Source organism: Harpia harpyja, chromosome 6, assembly GCF_026419915.1.
Source record: "Harpia harpyja isolate bHarHar1 chromosome 6, bHarHar1 primary haplotype, whole genome shotgun sequence".
Classification (NCBI taxonomy): Eukaryota; Metazoa; Chordata; class Aves; order Accipitriformes; family Accipitridae; genus Harpia; species Harpia harpyja.
Window position 1 is genome coordinate 17,194,697 of NC_068945.1, and position 17,849 is coordinate 17,212,545.

At 36.8% G+C, this 17,849-nt stretch overlaps 1 protein-coding gene across 15 annotated transcripts in view; it reads right to left on the reverse strand.

Moving 5' to 3' along the window:
• ERC1 (ELKS/RAB6-interacting/CAST family member 1) overlaps window positions 1–17,849 on the reverse strand; it is a 317,835-nt gene that overhangs the window by 282,137 nt on the left and 17,849 nt on the right. For all 15 annotated transcript variants that reach the window (XM_052789054.1, XM_052789061.1, XM_052789067.1 and 12 more), the window contains one exon: window positions 14,480–15,313. In XM_052789054.1, the coding sequence (XP_052645014.1) occupies window positions 14,480–15,148 (669 nt within the window). In that variant the 5' untranslated portion in view covers window positions 15,149–15,313. The remainder of the gene's footprint in view (window positions 1–14,479; window positions 15,314–17,849) is intronic.

The window sequence follows — 17,849 nt, forward strand, 5'->3', positions numbered from 1 at the left end:
GACAAGTTACACAAGATTAATGATAGTGGAAATAAAGCATTTTTAAAGCAAATTCCATCCAAGAACTACATTATAAATATGTGCAAAGTTCAGGACTTCCTAATATTTTGGTGGATTCATACTGAATTGATTCTGCTTTATTCACCAGATGCTGAATATGTGCTCATGTTATTACAATACCAACTCTGCCTCATTTTGTGCAGAGACTGATGGGTACTAGAGGGGAAAAAAACCCATAGTGATAGTAACTACTGATACTGCCCAACGGATCTAGAATTCTACTGCAGAAATTAAAGATGCATCAATGAGCAGAAAACCGGTATTAGTGGAAAAATACAGTTAAAACAACAGCTATATGTTTTTTTCCAGAGAGCTTCTGTCAGGTGTTGTCAAATTGGTTAAACGTTTCCCTACAATTTTATGATGTCTACACTCTGCTGTTGACCTGACTGTTGGCCATTCAGAAGATGCACAAATCATTTCCAGCTATCAAGGCAACATAAACTGTGCTTTGAACATGAGGTATTATAAGAACTCCATGAAAAACAGGGCCCTTGTTGTTTCCATGTTAGCCATGTAAATGAGTTACTTGGATACATATGTGTGTGTGCCTTAGGGCATAACCTGTTGCACAAAACTGAACTTGTGCAATTTAAGTGATTCCAACCTTGAAAGTGACAGAAGAACAATTATGCTACTCATCTACCTACAGCCAGCCCAACACTGAAGGGAGAAAAGAAAGGAACTGTGCTTAAGGAAGAGGAAACCAGCCCGAAAGAACACAAATTAAGAGATAAAAGACTCTGGGATGAAAAAACATCCATTGTAGTACCAACTTAGGTATTGCATATGAGGGTACCTTTAATAATTAACAATCATTTACTTCTAATAACAATACATTTCTAATGCCTTATAGTTCATGTTTTATGTAAGTTCTTATTCTCTTGACTTAATGTTGTACTGTTTAATAGCACCCTTTAATGACAAAAAACCTGATATGATAGACAAAAGTTCTGAAAACAACTCAAATCTTAATTCAGAACGTGTTAAAACAAGTTAAAAGGGAAGAAGTTTCCTCCTGGAAACTGAATCTGTTTATGGCAGTAATAGCAGTTTTGTAACTTGATGAAGTACTAACACAGTGTCACTCATTACTTGTAATTCAGGTTTATGATGTACTATACAAGGGATGCAAAGTATCAGTTACACCTGACAGAACCTCAACCAGTTACTTTAGGATTAATAGAGATCATAAGCCACCAAATTCAAGTAGTCATGTTCTGCCTTTTTAATTGCAAAAGACCTTACTAGTTACTCTACTGTGTGCGTATCTGTTGCCCAATTCAGCCAAGAGGGTGACTTCCATAAATTAAAAGGTGGGATTTTTACCAGGCCTCCCATCGTTCCAAAAATGTGAAGATTTATAAGAAATCATTCACATGGTAAAAAGTTTTGCAAGTAAATAATTTCTGTTTGCAGTATACATAAATATGAATAAAAAAAGTAGAAACCAATGACTTTCATAGCTTAAAAGAACAAGAAAAGAAGCCTAACTGAATGGAAAATTAGGGGCAAAAATAGTATCCATCCAATGAGAATTAAAAAAAAATTAGGAAAAATATAGTATATTCCATCTTAAAATGAAACAGCAGTAACAATATAGAAATATTGAGTTAAAATGACCCATTTTCATGGAAAAAATATTACTTCTGCATTTTTGTAGTGAAGTCTGCTATTCATGAACTTCTAATTGAACAGATTAGAAGTCCAGAAAATTAAAGTGCTCAGCAGGAAAACCTCATCTCATCATTTCAGTTACATATAAGCCTATATGGCATATTGACCCTTCTTGTTATTGGTACATTACTAGAATTAGTACCTTCACCCACAGATGGTTAACAAAATTAACTGACAGAGTTGTTTAATCACAGAGAAATATACGTGAACTGTGCAGGACAGCTGAAGCTCAACAACCTTCAAGAAAAGGTGGCAAAAAATAAATGATACCTTACTGCAAGCCTAACCTAAGCATACTATAGAGGTCTCATGAATACATGTCTGAATAGCTCACAGCACTTAATATATCCAATTACTTTTTGAAGTAGGAGGTGATTTTGCTTTCTAAGGGTTAACACACAGGACAAAAATTCTCCAATATCTCAAACTACAGCAACCACTAACTGCATGATTTTGAATAATCACATTGTCTCTAACCCAATTTACTGGCTTGGAAACATTTTACAATGCACATGCACTGACAGAAATAACACGTACCTTCCTGAGTGTTGAAATGTTTAATTAATCAGTATTTAAAGTCCTTCAGAGGCTCAAACATTAGAAGCTGTACAAACATGACTACATACCCAACAGCCTTCTATTTTGCAGCAGCAGCACTGTTTGGAAGATCCTCAGATAGTTCCTATTTGTCATGTGTTGGTTGGTTTCACAAAACAGTTTTGGTGTGTGTGAACTAGATAGAAATCAGAGGAAACTAAAACAGAAGCTCTGCTCCAGGTGCACACCAAACACACCCCAAACCCTAACTGAGAAATAAAGATGTGAATCAAGTATCACTCCTTCGGATAGCATAAAACCACACGTGCAGGGAAACGCTTGGTTCAATAGACGAGAATAAATCTAGTCAAGAGTTAAACAGCCAAATTATATACAGCATATATGAAGGGGTGCCAGCATCAACTACTATCTATAATCAGGTCTTACTGCACCAAATAACCTGCTAACAAGTTCAACCTGTGAAGCACAGATCTGTTTTTTCCAGATCAGTCTTCAAAGACCTTCTAGCATGCAGCAGTTCACAAAGAAACATTAACTGTATTAAGCATAAAAGAAAGTGAATTAATGATTTCTTCCACAAGTTCCCAGTCTTTCAGATTAAAGAAGTCTGACATGAAATACTATAAACAGTTAAATAACAAAAAAGTGACGCTAAATATGAATGAATGACAATTCTCACACAGTCAAAAAAAAAGAGACACATCTCAGACTTCTTAAAGGCATACAGATTTGAGCCGATTCAGCCAAATGGAAAGAAGGAGAGGAATAATTTCTGAATAAGTACACACTAAATTGATTCTGCTTTGAGAAAACACAGCATGCAGTTTTAGAAGGCTGGTCTTGAATGCATTCCCAGCCTTAGCAAAAAAAAGTAAAAGCTTTTCCTGGATAGAAATGGTAACTTGGAACCTTCTTCAAATAGCAAATGTTGGATTTTGCATCTTACTTCTAGGAGGATGGGAGAGAGAGAACGTAACAGCAGTATGACCAAATCTGTTCAGCTGTTATATGTTAAGTGACAAGCCCAATTTTAAAGTCAAATTGTAAACACATTTAGTGACTTAAAACAAAAAAGTTCAAAAAAAGTAAGATGGGTTTTGTGATAGTAGTTAGAAGGTATACTACTTCCAAGTAAAATGGCTTATAAAGGATTAATTGTGGAACTACTAGTAGGATCTCACTAGCATGTTACACAACTGCAAAAAGTATTACAAATCATAACCTGAGCACACACAGTAATACCCCCACTTACCGCAACTGTTTGGTCAAGTGTGTGCACAGAGCTTCCCATGAATCATGGCCAAAGCATACTTATTAAAACTTTTCTTACTGTCAAACCCATCTGCTAGTTCAAACCAAAATTAATTCAGTGTTAAATAAAGTTTGGATGAACTCATTTTATTGCAAGGTGTTTCTTCAGGTTCCACACCCACACACATCCCCCCCGCAAATAACTTACTGCAGATAATTCCACTCTTTGGAACCTGCCAGACATGGTGAAGTGATCAGAAGGTCCGAACACCCTCTGCAAAGAGGATCACAAAATGGTTGAGTTTTTCATTTTTCTTCACCCATAAAAAAAAATGCTGTTGACTGCACATACATAGCACACTATTTACTTTCTCATATGAAAGTATACCTATACTTCCGTAGAAAGGTCCCTCCTTTGAGTAACTAGGCTCACAGATCTATTAAAATGGTTACACATTAACAGACTCATAACCATATGGCCAAACCTCACCCATCAGATACTGGCTGAAAGAGAAAGCTTTAAAAATTGTCCTCCAAATCAAAGCTTCCATAGACAGAATAATTTGACTTTTCTAAGCTGATATACAGGCTGATGAAGACTGGGAAATAAACCACGACACTCAACCCTCAAAAAAACGCACATCCATGGTTGTAGCCTTTTGTACAATTACTCTGGATAAACCGTTAATCTCCACAGGCAACTACATCTGTTAATTTTAATATATACCCACGCAGAAGGAAGATTTCAGAAAAGTACATATATTTGTTATGCTAATGTAAAACACACAAAGATTCCTTTGTCAGATCAAAGAATTATCTAGATTTTTACCTGTGCCCTCTCCCAAAGTTGTTGTTTTCCTTCCTCATCAGGATTACTGAGCAGCAGAATCAGAAAAACACTGAAATTCTGGTGTTTAACTATGCTCTACCTAGTAAACAGAACACTATCATTTGTACTCCTAAACTGAACAGAGATGAATAATGAATCATTGAACAATCTGATTCCCCACATTTGTCCAATCGAGGGAAATAAGGCAGTTACTTCCAAAGTCTTCAGTGCAGGGCACAGCACTTCCTAACAATCTAATTAAAAGCCTTTACTATGCTTGTTCTTTCTGCCCATTTCCTTTTTCTAGGATTATTCTGGGATTCATTGTTTCACCCATTAGCACTAATCATCAGCCTAAAGCTTTTGTTGTCCTCTCCATGGATGTACTTCTCTCATCCAGCAAAGAAATACTGAAACCTCCTGCCATAGAAGCCAAAACCACTTTCAGGAACTTCTTATGTAGATTTTTAGTTGATGCAAAATCCAGACCAATAATTAAGTCTTACTGTGAACTGAAGGCTCTCTTGTGGATCAGATAAACACCTGTGTCCCATAAGACTTCCATGAAACAAACCCTAACCTAAAAAGAGATAGGAGCAAATCTTATCCTACACACTCCTTCATTCTTTTTAAGTCTACAGTGCAACTAAGACCACTTTTTTCTTATGTGGAAGAGAAAAACCTCACAGTTGCTTCCCTTTTGTGTGCATAAGATGCACCTTCCAAGTTCCTGAAAAGCAGAAAAAGTAATTTCATTTTGTAGTACGCAGGCATAGACATGATACAGAAACCTTCAATCATAACATCTAGCTCCACTGAAAGGAGCCTAGGTTGTAGGAGACATTGTCTTTTAAGAGTGGTCATACTTTCTGATCAATCTTCTGCTTCTTTAGATCAGATCCAAGGCATGCACTGACTATGGAGGATTAGCATCTTCTACAGTAAAGCTTTACTTTTCAAGCAGGTTGGTGTTTCTGAGCTGTGGTGTTTTCGACATTTGTAACATTTCTAGTAAGAGCTTAAGGGCTTTGGTATGATGCCCTGAATCCTTTAGCAAATCAAATGTTTAGTATTAAATGCTTCCATCTCTCAAAAGAGACATAGCCATAAGAATAAGCCTCGTGGAGGCTTACAGCTGTGAGATCAGATGCTGGAATAGGCTGCGTGGGTATCTTTCCCTCTGTAATGAGGAAAGCTCTAGTTATCTCAAGTTACTTTTGTTGCATCACAGTTTGTTTCTGTTCATCTGAGACCTGATATCCAATTAAAATGTGGAAAGTCCAATAAATTATGCCAATAGAAAAAAAAAAAAAAGAAAAGCTTTGTTTTCTCACAGCAAGACAGGAGGTCTACTGTAGGACACACCACTGTCTTCAGTGTCAGGACTTCTTCCTGGTCCAAAATGACTCAAGTCTACCAATAGGTTAAGCCCGAGATGAGCATTCTTGCACTTACAGGTCCTCAAAGACAACATGCTACAACACAAACATATGTTCAGAAAGCTTTTCCCTCCCCTCAGTCAGAAATAAGTATTTGTCATCTGAGACATGATTCCACTAAAAAACAGACCATTACTTAGACAATTTCATGACTCCTGTAAAGGAAAAAGGTATGGAAGCCTCACCACACTGCATTAAAAAAGGAAGGATTTGCATATCTTTTTTTTTTTAATGCCGGGAGCAATCAACAGCTATGGAAGAATCAGATCCTGTACAAAGTACCTGAAGAAAAAAGATTTTCATCTCTGAATGGTGGTAGTTCATGTGCTGACTTGTTTTAATCTCAGAAACAAGTGACAGAAAGTATCAGAAGAAATGCACGGCCCTGTATTCTTCAGAATCCACATCAACACATAATTAGAAGACCATTTGTTCTCAAAATTTAACAACCCAAGGTACCTGGTACCTGATCATCTGACAAGAAGGCTGAAAAATCCATAAACTTAATGTCAAGCATACTTTCTCATGCATAAGGCCTGCATCTGTGAAATGTTTAGACAGCAAAAGATTATTTAGTGAAGTGCCTACTCCTTGACGGTGCTGCCCATAAGAACATGATGATGATGTAGTATGTATTGGCTAGGAAAAAATGCAACCATACTTAGCTTTGATACAGATACCAGTGAGGCTTTGTTAATTTGGGACTACCATTTATTACTTGCTTGTTTTTCCAAACCCAGGCTGTCTCCCTGTTTCTCTCCCCAGCCCATTGGAGCAGAGATGTGAAGGGGAGGAAAAGAAGGGAAGAAGCAGGAAAGGGTACCACTGTAGAAACAGAAATGCATAGCAACACACTACAGAATCCGGTAACAATGTAGATATCATACAGCAACAGGCATTAAACAAAGCGCTTTTAAAAAAAGTAAGAGTTTATTCTCCACCTCTCTGTTATATTTGCAGAGCATTGAAAAAGATCTTTTTATGGACAGTTGATCTCCATCCCTTTCTCCCTCCCTCAATAAAAAGTGTATTGTCACTGTGTTATCCACAAGATTAGAAAAGCCATCACCCCTATGACCTGGTCTTATTTTGTGCGCTTGCAATGAACTGCCCAAGATTGTTAGGAAACTACATAATTCCTTTTGAAGTTGTGGAGTCAAATTCTGGAGGAATCTAACTGCCTCCAAACATTTGCTCACCCTTGTTGGCTTGAAGTATTTATTTTCCAAAATAGTGACAACAATCATTAGATTTTAAAAACAATCCATACAGGAACTGCAGGCAGCATAGAGCAGCAAGGACTAAAACATTTTTCTGTTGCAAAGGCATCCTGGACCAGTAGCCCCTACCAAGGCAAGGGCAAAAGCAGCCCACTGCGCACACACTTGTGTCATTTAAATAACAATAGGAAAAAGTAGTAGTGCATAAATAAAAAAAATTAAAAGCTTGTATATAGATGAATAAACACTTTAAATGCAACAGCCATCAAAATCTTAGGTTTACCAATGATAGTACATTACATACTTAGCAACTGAAGGTGCTAAAATTAAACTGAAGAAGCCAGTCACATGTTATTTATTCCTGTAACTGTTATACATAAGTTTAACTCCTCCAATTTCTAATGCAGTGATCACTAGAAGCACTCTTAATGGTGTCCTATGCCAGTATTTTGGCATCTGATCATGCTCATATCAGTGAACACACATGCAATAAGATGATGATTTTATGCTTTTGGGGGGGGTTGTTTTGTTATCAAGAATCTAGTCTCTTCCTAGGGTGAATCCATAGGACAACTTTTCTTAATCGAGGTCAACTAACAAAAATTCAAATTATCATGAGATCTCTTCAAATACTGATCTAGATGTTGATAATGAATCCTTCCATGGATTCTTTCTCTTCTTTATGGTTTAAATGTAAATACTGACTCTGCAATTGCAAAACATGATGTATATTGGTATGCCCCAATTTCTTGCAATCAGTACAGAAGTTTTTGACATATAGCCCAACGTTATGAGTAGAAAAAAAAATAGTACAGTTCCCTCAGGATAAATAAAGGAAAACAGACTATTTAATATTCTTTGGAAACAAAAGTGACAGTACAAAACACAACACGACTGGGTATGATTGAGTTACAAAGCATTTCAACAGTAAAAAGAATGATCACTAAATCAAGGGTTACTTTGGTGATTTGCTACAATCTCCAAGTTAGAATGGAGCTTTACAAAAACTGATCATTGCTACCTGCTTCTCAAAGCTGCTAATATAACCAAAAACCCCATTTCTGCTTCGCAGTCCAAGGTACTACTACTGCAAGCACTAAGCAAATCACTTATAACAACTGGTATTGACACAGGAGGAAACTAACTACACTTTGTCCTCATATTTTTTCCACTACAAAAGGTGACTCTGGTCTTTCTGAGAGGACCCAATATAAATCTGCAAATACTATGCTAAAATATACTTATGTAGACCTTGTGGGTTATGAAACTAAGTTTTGCTGAAAAGACTTTCTTTTCAAGGTCTAGTAATTGTTATCTTCAGATAAAAAAACGGAGATACAATTATTATCCGCTACATTTAGTAGATGCAGTCATTCTTTCCTCTGTTCATCAGATTATGCCAAAAATTATACAGAAAAACAACAAAGCATTACCCACGCAGGAAAAAAACCATAGTGTAATCCCAAATAGCTACGCTTACCTGCTGACAAACCATTGTAATCTGATTTTCTGTCGAGGAGCTCAAATGACCACAAATCACTGTTACTGAAAACACTGCTATTTTATTGTGTTCACTAAACACAAGTGTATATACGTAAAACGAATTCAAGGGAGTTGTACACTGGAATATCTAGAGCACTACCAAGTTTATTCTCTTTTTCCCTGCCAGCTGATGCTGAAGTGGCATTTCACAACGTTTCTGTCTCCAATTACTAATTCAGGTAGCTGGCATGACTGCTCTTGGTAAGTTATCCAACACAGTAATCACTTTCAGAGTACAGTAATGTCTCCTCTAAACTCTTTTGGTCTCTAGCTCTTATCTCAGAATATACACATATATATATATTTATCCTAAATACAAAAGTTTCTCTGTCTTACTAATGTCTTAAGTGTTATACAGACTGTTAACAGGATCTTAGATACCTACTTTGCTGAAAAAAAAATTTTTTTTTTCACCTAACAGTTTAGTTATGGCAGCCAACTCTGCTATATCATCTTCAAGTCTATGAGGCTTCCTAATATCACCAAATTGAAGAGAGTTATAAAAAAAAAGCTCTATTTCAGTTTTTGGCCTTGGAAGCATACACAAAGACTGGCATACGTATTATTAGTACAACTTCAATCCTTTTGCCATGGACTGGCAATTCCATCAAAAGTGTTCCTCTCCTTTCTACTGAAATCGGTACCGCATAGAGTAAGACAGACACATGAGAATACTGGATTTCTTATTAGAAAGCTGTAATATCAGTACAAAGCTGCTGCTAAATGAACTATAATGTAGGAGTACCTCTGTGCTATTGCTATCATCTATTATTGTTTAACTGTTCACTGAGTGACTAAAAGGAAGCCTGTTCCAAACCAGAGCCTTACAGTTTCAAGCTACCTAGTTCATACTTTAGAAAGTAAGAATGCTTAAGGGAAAAAGTTAGCAACTCAAACACCAGAATTATGATAATGCCAAAAGAGACAATGGCTTCTAGAGAAATACAGTAACACAGACAAGACTTGTCAGGAATATAAATACTGAATGGTGGAATAATCCACTGCAACCCTAGTTAGGAGTGTATGCCTGAACAGTCTCCATACGTAGCAGACAAAGAATTATAGCAGAAAGAGTCTGCTATTTCAAGTTCTGCAGAATTTAAAGTAATCCCTCCCCCAGCTTAATAGCAAAAAGCACAGTTAAACTACTAAGTTCAACAGTACCACTGACGTCACCCATTTTATTACAAGCTGCTTTTAAGTTGGTAGTATTCCCTTTGTATGTTTAATGGATCAAGTAGAGACCAGCTGTTCAGCCTATGCTACAGTTCAAAGCAACTCAAGGTATTAGATTCTACCTCAATAGGAAACATGGGAGAAAAGGAGCATTGGGGAACCTAGATAAGCACAAAAAGTCCAATTTTATTTCCTTACAGAATTGCAGAAAGACAGAACACAGAAGGCCTGTCTCTTGGGCAATTACATGACAATTTTTAAAGTCACTACAAAGTGCTGCAACTTGATAAATACCTCAGTTATCAAGCACTCTTGAGGAGATAGTTTTGAGTTATTCTAAAAGACAATTAAGTCATAATTTCATGCTGCAACTGGGGAAAGACAGAGGGAACCTTAAAGCTGGCAGCATTCTAGAGAGCCGACAGACATCTGCCATTGAAAGAATTATTTAAGTGTAATGCTGTGGGATACAGATAATGCCTTTAAGCAATGACTGTGGAACTGCATATTGCACAATTAAACATCCATAATGGGAGAAAGTTTAGCTTTCTATCAACTAATAAGCAACTCAGGAATGGTGCTAGTATTAGAATGACACAGTACTAAGACAAATAAAAACTTTTATATATATATATATATATATATAAAAAATTAAAAAACAAAACCAAAAATTAAATCAATGGAGAAGTAAGAACTAATCTGATTTTCAGAGGAAGAATGTATTCATTAGAAGCTCAGCCAGTCTCACAACAGCAGCACCCAATGCATTTAAGAGGCTAACACATGGACAACTATGTTTTAAAAAGCGAGATGCTCATTCCATACTACTATGAAATGGAGAGTACTTCTGACTCTGGAGGAGAACACTGATGAAACGCTGGAGTACACCCAACATACTTCTCTATCACAATAAAATAGAATGTTCTTCAAGTGCTTACCCCAAGCAAGGTGAAATTCCTTTCAGAAATATTTCCTTATTTAAACTCTCTCACTCAGACATCCAAGGCCTCTAACCACAAAAAGACCACAGAAATACATCAAAGTAAAAAGATGTTTTCAGCAGTACCACATTACTTCAGCTGAAACATAAATCAGAACTTAAACGTAGATCAGTCAAATGTGGGAAATTTCAATGCAGGGCATTAGACATCAAATTTGCATTGCACTACTTATTTTAAGGGACAATTACCTTGTTATAAGCAATTTTCAACTGACAGGAGTTCCTTTGTTCTCGAGTTCCACATAGTCCACCATGGTGCAGTTTTTAGGGAAATTATTTCTACTGAAGTACAAAAAATACTCACTGTCTTTCCTTCCCTCTTCTGATGAAGAGGTTTCCAGGGAAACTTTAAACCACACACACTAAAAAAAAATTATTTTTCAACTCAGAAAAATACAGTTCCTACTAAAGCATGCTGAGGAGAGAGATACCATGCCAAAAACAAGCTCCTGTTTATTGGCTCCATCAGTTCCTCCTTGGATATGCATATGTTTGTTAACCTTTGAGAAACCATTTGCACTCTCCTTCTGGCTTCTTGCAAAGTATAATTCATTAACTAATCCAAATTGCACTGAAAACTTGTATTTTTCCAAGAACCTATGTTACCTACAGGAATACTTTCCATGTTTAGTTTTGAGCTCTTCAAAATGAGATGACAATGACATTCCCCATTTATGAAAAGAAAGGATTTTCTGGCTCTTCAGTATCAGTAACAAAGGATGAAAAAGTTCAGCATATGCTACACCCCACAGCTGTAGTATTTGCTCAGAGTAGCTGATGAATACAGCTGTGCTGCACCACAACTAATGAAAACACCACAACTGACAAGACTAAACCACTGTCAACCACTGTCAGTATTATATCCAAGATATCCCTGCTACCTGTTGCCATAAGAAGGCAACTAAACAAAAGGACATGTGACTGCTTCAGGACAGGTAGCACACTCTTTAATCTCCCTATTCATTCTCTGATCTTTATTGAATCCAGAAGATCCCCTGGAAATCAGTAAGCAATACATCAATAATTACGATTTATTTGCACATGTTCCCAAGAAATGGGAAAGGAAACCCAAAGACACCAGTGCATTTTTCACAGGAGGCTGAGGTAACAATCAAACAGAGCTCACGTTTTCACATATTTTTTAACAACTTCCAAAACTAAGAGGAAATCCAGTCATTCAAAGTTGAGGTGACAAGAACAGCAATAAAAAAAAATACAATCAGGGACAATCAAGTGCCTGTAGAAGAATAAAGAGCCAAGACCACAGCAAAGAGATTGAGATGACTATCAGATAATGGCATGAGTCAGCCAGCATCTTGGCTCCATGAGTTGAGTCAATTTTTAACAATGCATTTGGCCCTAGCTAAACTTAAAATAAAGCACAAGTTCTGCACATGCGAGAAGTCTTTATTAAAAGTGATGCGCTGAAATACTTGTATTGAGGTCTAAAACAACAGTTCCTGCAATTATACTGGAACTCATTTTAAGGGGAGGGTGGATCGGTAACGAAGAGATTTTTCTGGTCCCCCAACAGATCAGAGAAATCCCTTGTTCAGTGTCTAAACAGAGAAGTCCGTTTAATTACAGTAAATCCTATTAAACTGATCTTTCTTATAAAGGGCTGAAGTGACCAACTCCAAAAGGCTATAGAAGACATAATGAATTCGGAGTTTAATTAGGACACACTGTTAGCTAACTATAATCTATTAATTAGCATTCTTAGTTTTTACAGCTCATTGCAATAATACCCTTTTACTTTTAAATTGCACCCTTCTTTTTTTGGACCAAAGTTATACAATTCTACCAGTGTGGTAGTAATTATAGTGATTGCCTAGAGAACAGTGGCCTGGAAATATCTGTAAATGTTTAATTAGGGGATAAAGGAAAGACGAGGGGAGAAAAAAGTGTGAAATAGAGGAATCACTGTTCTCCAATCTATACATATTTAGTAACTGCTTAATCCATTCTAAACCATACATTCATTGCATTTTTCTTGCAAGATTTCCACAGCATCCTCAAATGTCAAAACTGATTTCAGAAAAAGTCCAAGATATTCTCTTCAGTATGAAAACGGAACTTAAAAATTAAAAGAATTTGAGAATTAAAATACTTACCTGCATCTGAAATACAAAGAGCATCAGAAAGTTGAGTGAATGGTATTCCGTGTATTCATTATTCTGGTACCGTACCACTATAACTAAAATTTTCACTGGATTACTCCTTCTAATGAAATCCTATTTTGTAATAAAAATTATTTAACTTTAGGTTTTCTTCACTCCAAGAAGACATATGAAAATGAATACGAAATGTCTCACCCATTAACAAATCCCATGTTGTCATATTTACCTTTCAGTAAGAATACAGCTATAAAACCACATGACAAGTTCATTAAATTATTTCATACTGACTCAGGAAAAGCAACTTACTTTCTTCAACTCAGTTCTTTAAAAAGTGAAAAGAAAATCATGGACCACTTCAGTGTAGCACATTATGACTAACCAAAAGGAATCTACTATTTAAGACAGGTCACCTGAAAGCAGAGTATAACATGTCAAGTACTACCAGCACTATTTTTTTCCTCCAGCAGTTTTCCTCTCCCCTCCACCTTCTAAAGCAAATCTTAAAAAAAGCGCTGCCTAAAATAGCAAGTACACCTTAAGAGCTTCAAGAACATGATCATGCTTGAATTATGGAAACTATTTCATTTAACTTCCCTGGATATTTAAAAAACTCAACAGGGGAAGTAATTTTGTCATGGTGAAAGCTGACTTACATTCCAGGTAACTTTTAGAGTTGGACACTGGGCCTGTTTTCCATAAGAGTGGTGAGGTTTCTTACCGGAGAGTCCAGAGAGATGCCCAACTCACATTTGGCCACAAACAACTAAACAGGAGGATGCTAACTCAAAGACAAGTAGCTACTTCAGAATTAAGCTAGCAAGAAGGTCTAGGTGGGAAAATTTTAAAAAAGCTTTTAATAAGTAGAGCTGACTACAGAGAGACCTCAATTTTAATCAACCTCTCAGTTTTATTCTAATTTAGGGATGCTTTTAAGAGGGACAAGACAGAAGAACTAGACAACCAAGATTCTCTCTTCTTCTGCCTCTTCTCTAACTAGCCAGACCACTACAAAAAAACTGTAGGGTGCTTTATGATAGTTGCATAACAAGATATGCACAGCTTATGACAAAAGAATAGATGAGCAGGTATTAAACAGTGTTACTTAAAACGTAGCCAAGAACACAATTTATATCTGTTTGTGAAAACTGCAGGTCTGGAGGTTTTACGTGGAGCTCTAAAATAAGACCGATGTAACATGAACTTTGTTTTACTGTCAATCCGTCAACATTCAGCAACAGTTCAGTTGTATTTGGGGTCAGCAATTAGTACATTCTGCATCTCAGAGAATGCTTCAAGAGGTAAGCGCTATAGAAATATTAATTATGAACAGGGTAAAATACTTCCAAAAAGAAAATGAGTGGTTAGCATCAGTCCTAGGAAAAAGAAACATGACACACGCAAGGAGAAATGAGCACTCAAGAGGTGGCTTACAAGTCTGACTAGAGACATTTGAAAAGAGGCTTGCAAGTTGAAAATACATCTTATTCATACCGATTACCTGGGAAAAGCACCAATATAATTTAGCTGCTTAAACATGACATGCAAGTTTATTTAACTCTTTTAATCAAGCTACTGCACTAATACAGCAGTGACATTAGATGACAAACCTGGTTTTCTTCTTGCAAAACTCTATACTGTTCCTTCCAAATGGTGATTTTTGAAGCTTCATCTTTCCTCAGAGCTCTCTCCTTTTTTAGCTCAGGACTCCAGAAGGTCTTGATACTGTTCATGGAAGAACTCAGCTTGCTTTCCTTCACCTCCACATCCTTACGAAGCAGATCGTTTTCCCTTAATACTTCTTTGAGTTGTGTCTGCAGATCCATTATCGTGTTATCCCTGGCCTGGCGCAGTGAGTGAGGCACAGTGGATGCCATGCTCACCGGAGGGAGATGGTGCTCTCCAAATGCAATAGTATCACTGGCAACTCCACTGCTGGCAATGTTAGGGCTGCTACCCATTGCAGTCATCCTAACACCATAAGGCAGCCGCCCCCCAGATCGGCCCAAAGTCATGGTGCTTTTTGGGGTGTCTGCACCCACATTCTCATGGTCACTTAGATACATTGGGCCAGACGTAGCATAGGCAGCATTTAAGGACTGAATATTTTCCATAGAAAGGGTTTTCCCACTGCCACCCCCAGTACTACTCCCAGAACTGCCTCCTGTACTGTTGGTTCGACGATGGCCCAAGCGTGGTGACCGTGGCAGCCTTGGTGAACGCCCTGGACTCTGGTTGCTTGGCTCAACCTTACCAACTGACCGAGCACTTCCATACATGATTAAGCTGGTGGTGTGAGGCAATTAGATAGGCATAAATCAGGAATGAGAGAAATCGTGTTAAGTTCTTCAATGGTTGTAAGTCAGCTTAAGGCCAATCACAACTTGTAACAGATCCAGTTGTCCATCTTTGAAGTCATGAGCTCATGATGTTCAGGACCGTATCTGTATCAATAAGAATAACATATTAAAATCTGTATTGATAAAAGTAACATACTAAATACCTAGTTTATCACCAAATACTTTGTCCCCCGGGAAAGTGTATTCTACTACCTTTATACTTCTCCAGCATCTTTTCAATTCCCACTCACAAAAAAGCAATCTTTTATTTAAACCCCAGTATTTAAACTTAAAAAGGAACTTCTGTTCTTGCTTTTCTGTTGTTATATTATCACAGTAAAGAGAGAAAGGAAAAAAAGAACCCGTTAATTTTCAAGCCATAATTTTGTTGGTCATGACCTGAACTCTACAAAAATCATCTAACTTTTTTTCCTATTTCTAACTGGCCCTAATTCTTTACCTGTTGCCTTTCTGAGTAAGAGAGACTATCAAAATTTAAATCCCATTCAGTAGTATTTTTTTTCCTTCAAGCACTGCTAACTTCCATAGGACACAGTTTCTAAACCCTGTTGCTGTGAAAATAATCCTGCAAATGGGAAGGTAGGATGGACTGAAATGATCCTGATCATGATATCAACTAGCAGGTCCCTTTAGTGTTGCAGTCAGCCCTCCTTCAAACTCAGAAGTCAGAAACAAAACTAAGAAGAATCATGAAATCATTACTGGCCACAAAGCTTAAGCAAGTAAGGATACAACTCCGAAAGAACAGCAATCACACAGTAATGGGATCGACGAGGTTAAGAGGAACAAGAGAATCACACCTGCACTGAAAACTGGTTGCAGTCTTTTATTTTCTCTCAAACTGGGGTTCAGTCCTAAATGTGACTTAAATCTTTGTCCAGGTTAAGCAAAGATTTCAGTCAAAATATACTTCTCATTAACCAGCTCAGATAAATTCCATTAAATAATACCATTCCAACAGCAGGGACCTCTTAAAACACAGAACAGTATGACATCATCATGTTGCAGTTCCTCTTCCCCTCTACTTTTCTTTAAACAAGAACTCTGGTAGCATATGCAATAAAATTCCTTATTTTTGCACTATAACATCATGCCATTCTACAAGTGCTAGCAGGTAACTCTTTACTACAGGGGGACTGGGCTGAGACCACTGTTAGCAGTCAAGATCTAGTAGAGCAGCAAGAAACAGGGATGAAATCCACTCTTGTGACTGAACTACTACACTGTAGAACTACTCCCACCCTACAGTTCTCACTTCTTTTTTTCTAATTATTCCAGTGTAAACTATTTCAAGTCACTGTTGGGCTCAAATGAAATCAAAACTAGAACACTGAAACATTCCTTATCTAACCTCTCCCCATTAGATGGAAGAATACCAGGTAGTGTCCAAAGAGCAGCAGCATCTTATATATCCCAACATCTTTCCTTTCACACCAGCTTTCATCTACCTTCACCTTTTGCTCAGAAGTTAGGTTTGCCAGATATTAGGAATCAGTTTTTCCAAACTCTATGGCATGTTTGTGAGATAATAATTGGGCAAGCAGATGAAAGATTAGGCTTAAGAGAGGAATACATTTACAAAAGAAATTGTAGAAATAGTAAAAGTGGGTGAAGGGGAAGAGACCAAAACATAATATTGCAAAAAATACTGGAAAAGGCTAGAAAGAAAAAGTAAAAGCCCTATGAAAAGTTACAACGTTTTTCCTTTCAGAAACAAGTTAGTATAGGAAAAGATACAATGAGAAATAATTTTAAAATGTTTAGTTTAACCCCAAGTTTTAAATGGAAAACAAGATCAGACTAAGCTAGCATTTTTTTTCATTTTCACACTATTTCATAGAAGATACAATAGCATAATTTTACAAAGCTTATGGAAGCTGATACCGTTTTGTGAGCAGTCCTCAAGAAGTTCAAGTACTCACTCTCACTTTCTCTTTTTTTAAAATGGCAACCAAAGCTAGCAACAATATTGCTGCAGAATATTTTAAAACACATATGTAAAGGAAAATAGGCCAAGGAAAGATAGCCAGCAGCATTAATAATTGAAGTTAGCTACCAAAACACTACCTACAGATTTATTTATTTTTTTAATACAAGTCACAGATAAGCCATTTCTTCTATTTCAGCTACATATCCTTATGCAAAACAGTACAGAAATATAAACTGTGTAACAAAGTCTACAGTGTTCCACTGGAGTTGCTTCAATAAGCAAGACACTGTGCCCCAGATCTGGAAGAAAAACACTGCTTCCAAATAGAAAAGCTATTTCAGACTAATCTCACTGTTTGAGATATCAAAATGCTAAAAATGCTGCTATGACACCACTTGAACACTCAAAACACGTCAGATACGATTTCTTAGACACTACATAAAGTACATTCAATGAAAGCTTGCATTCACGAGGATTCTCTTGAAAATTAATCCAAATCACAGCACTTAATTCATTTGCTAGAAACTCACCACAGTAAATCAGTGCAAACACTCATTGACTTAAGAGCTTTAAATGAATTTAACTTGAACCAAAAGATTAGACGTTTTACCCTGTGCGATTTAGTTAACGCACTTTTCCCCCAAAAATTAAGTTTAAATGTTGCTAGAAGTACATTACTGTTGCATGCCG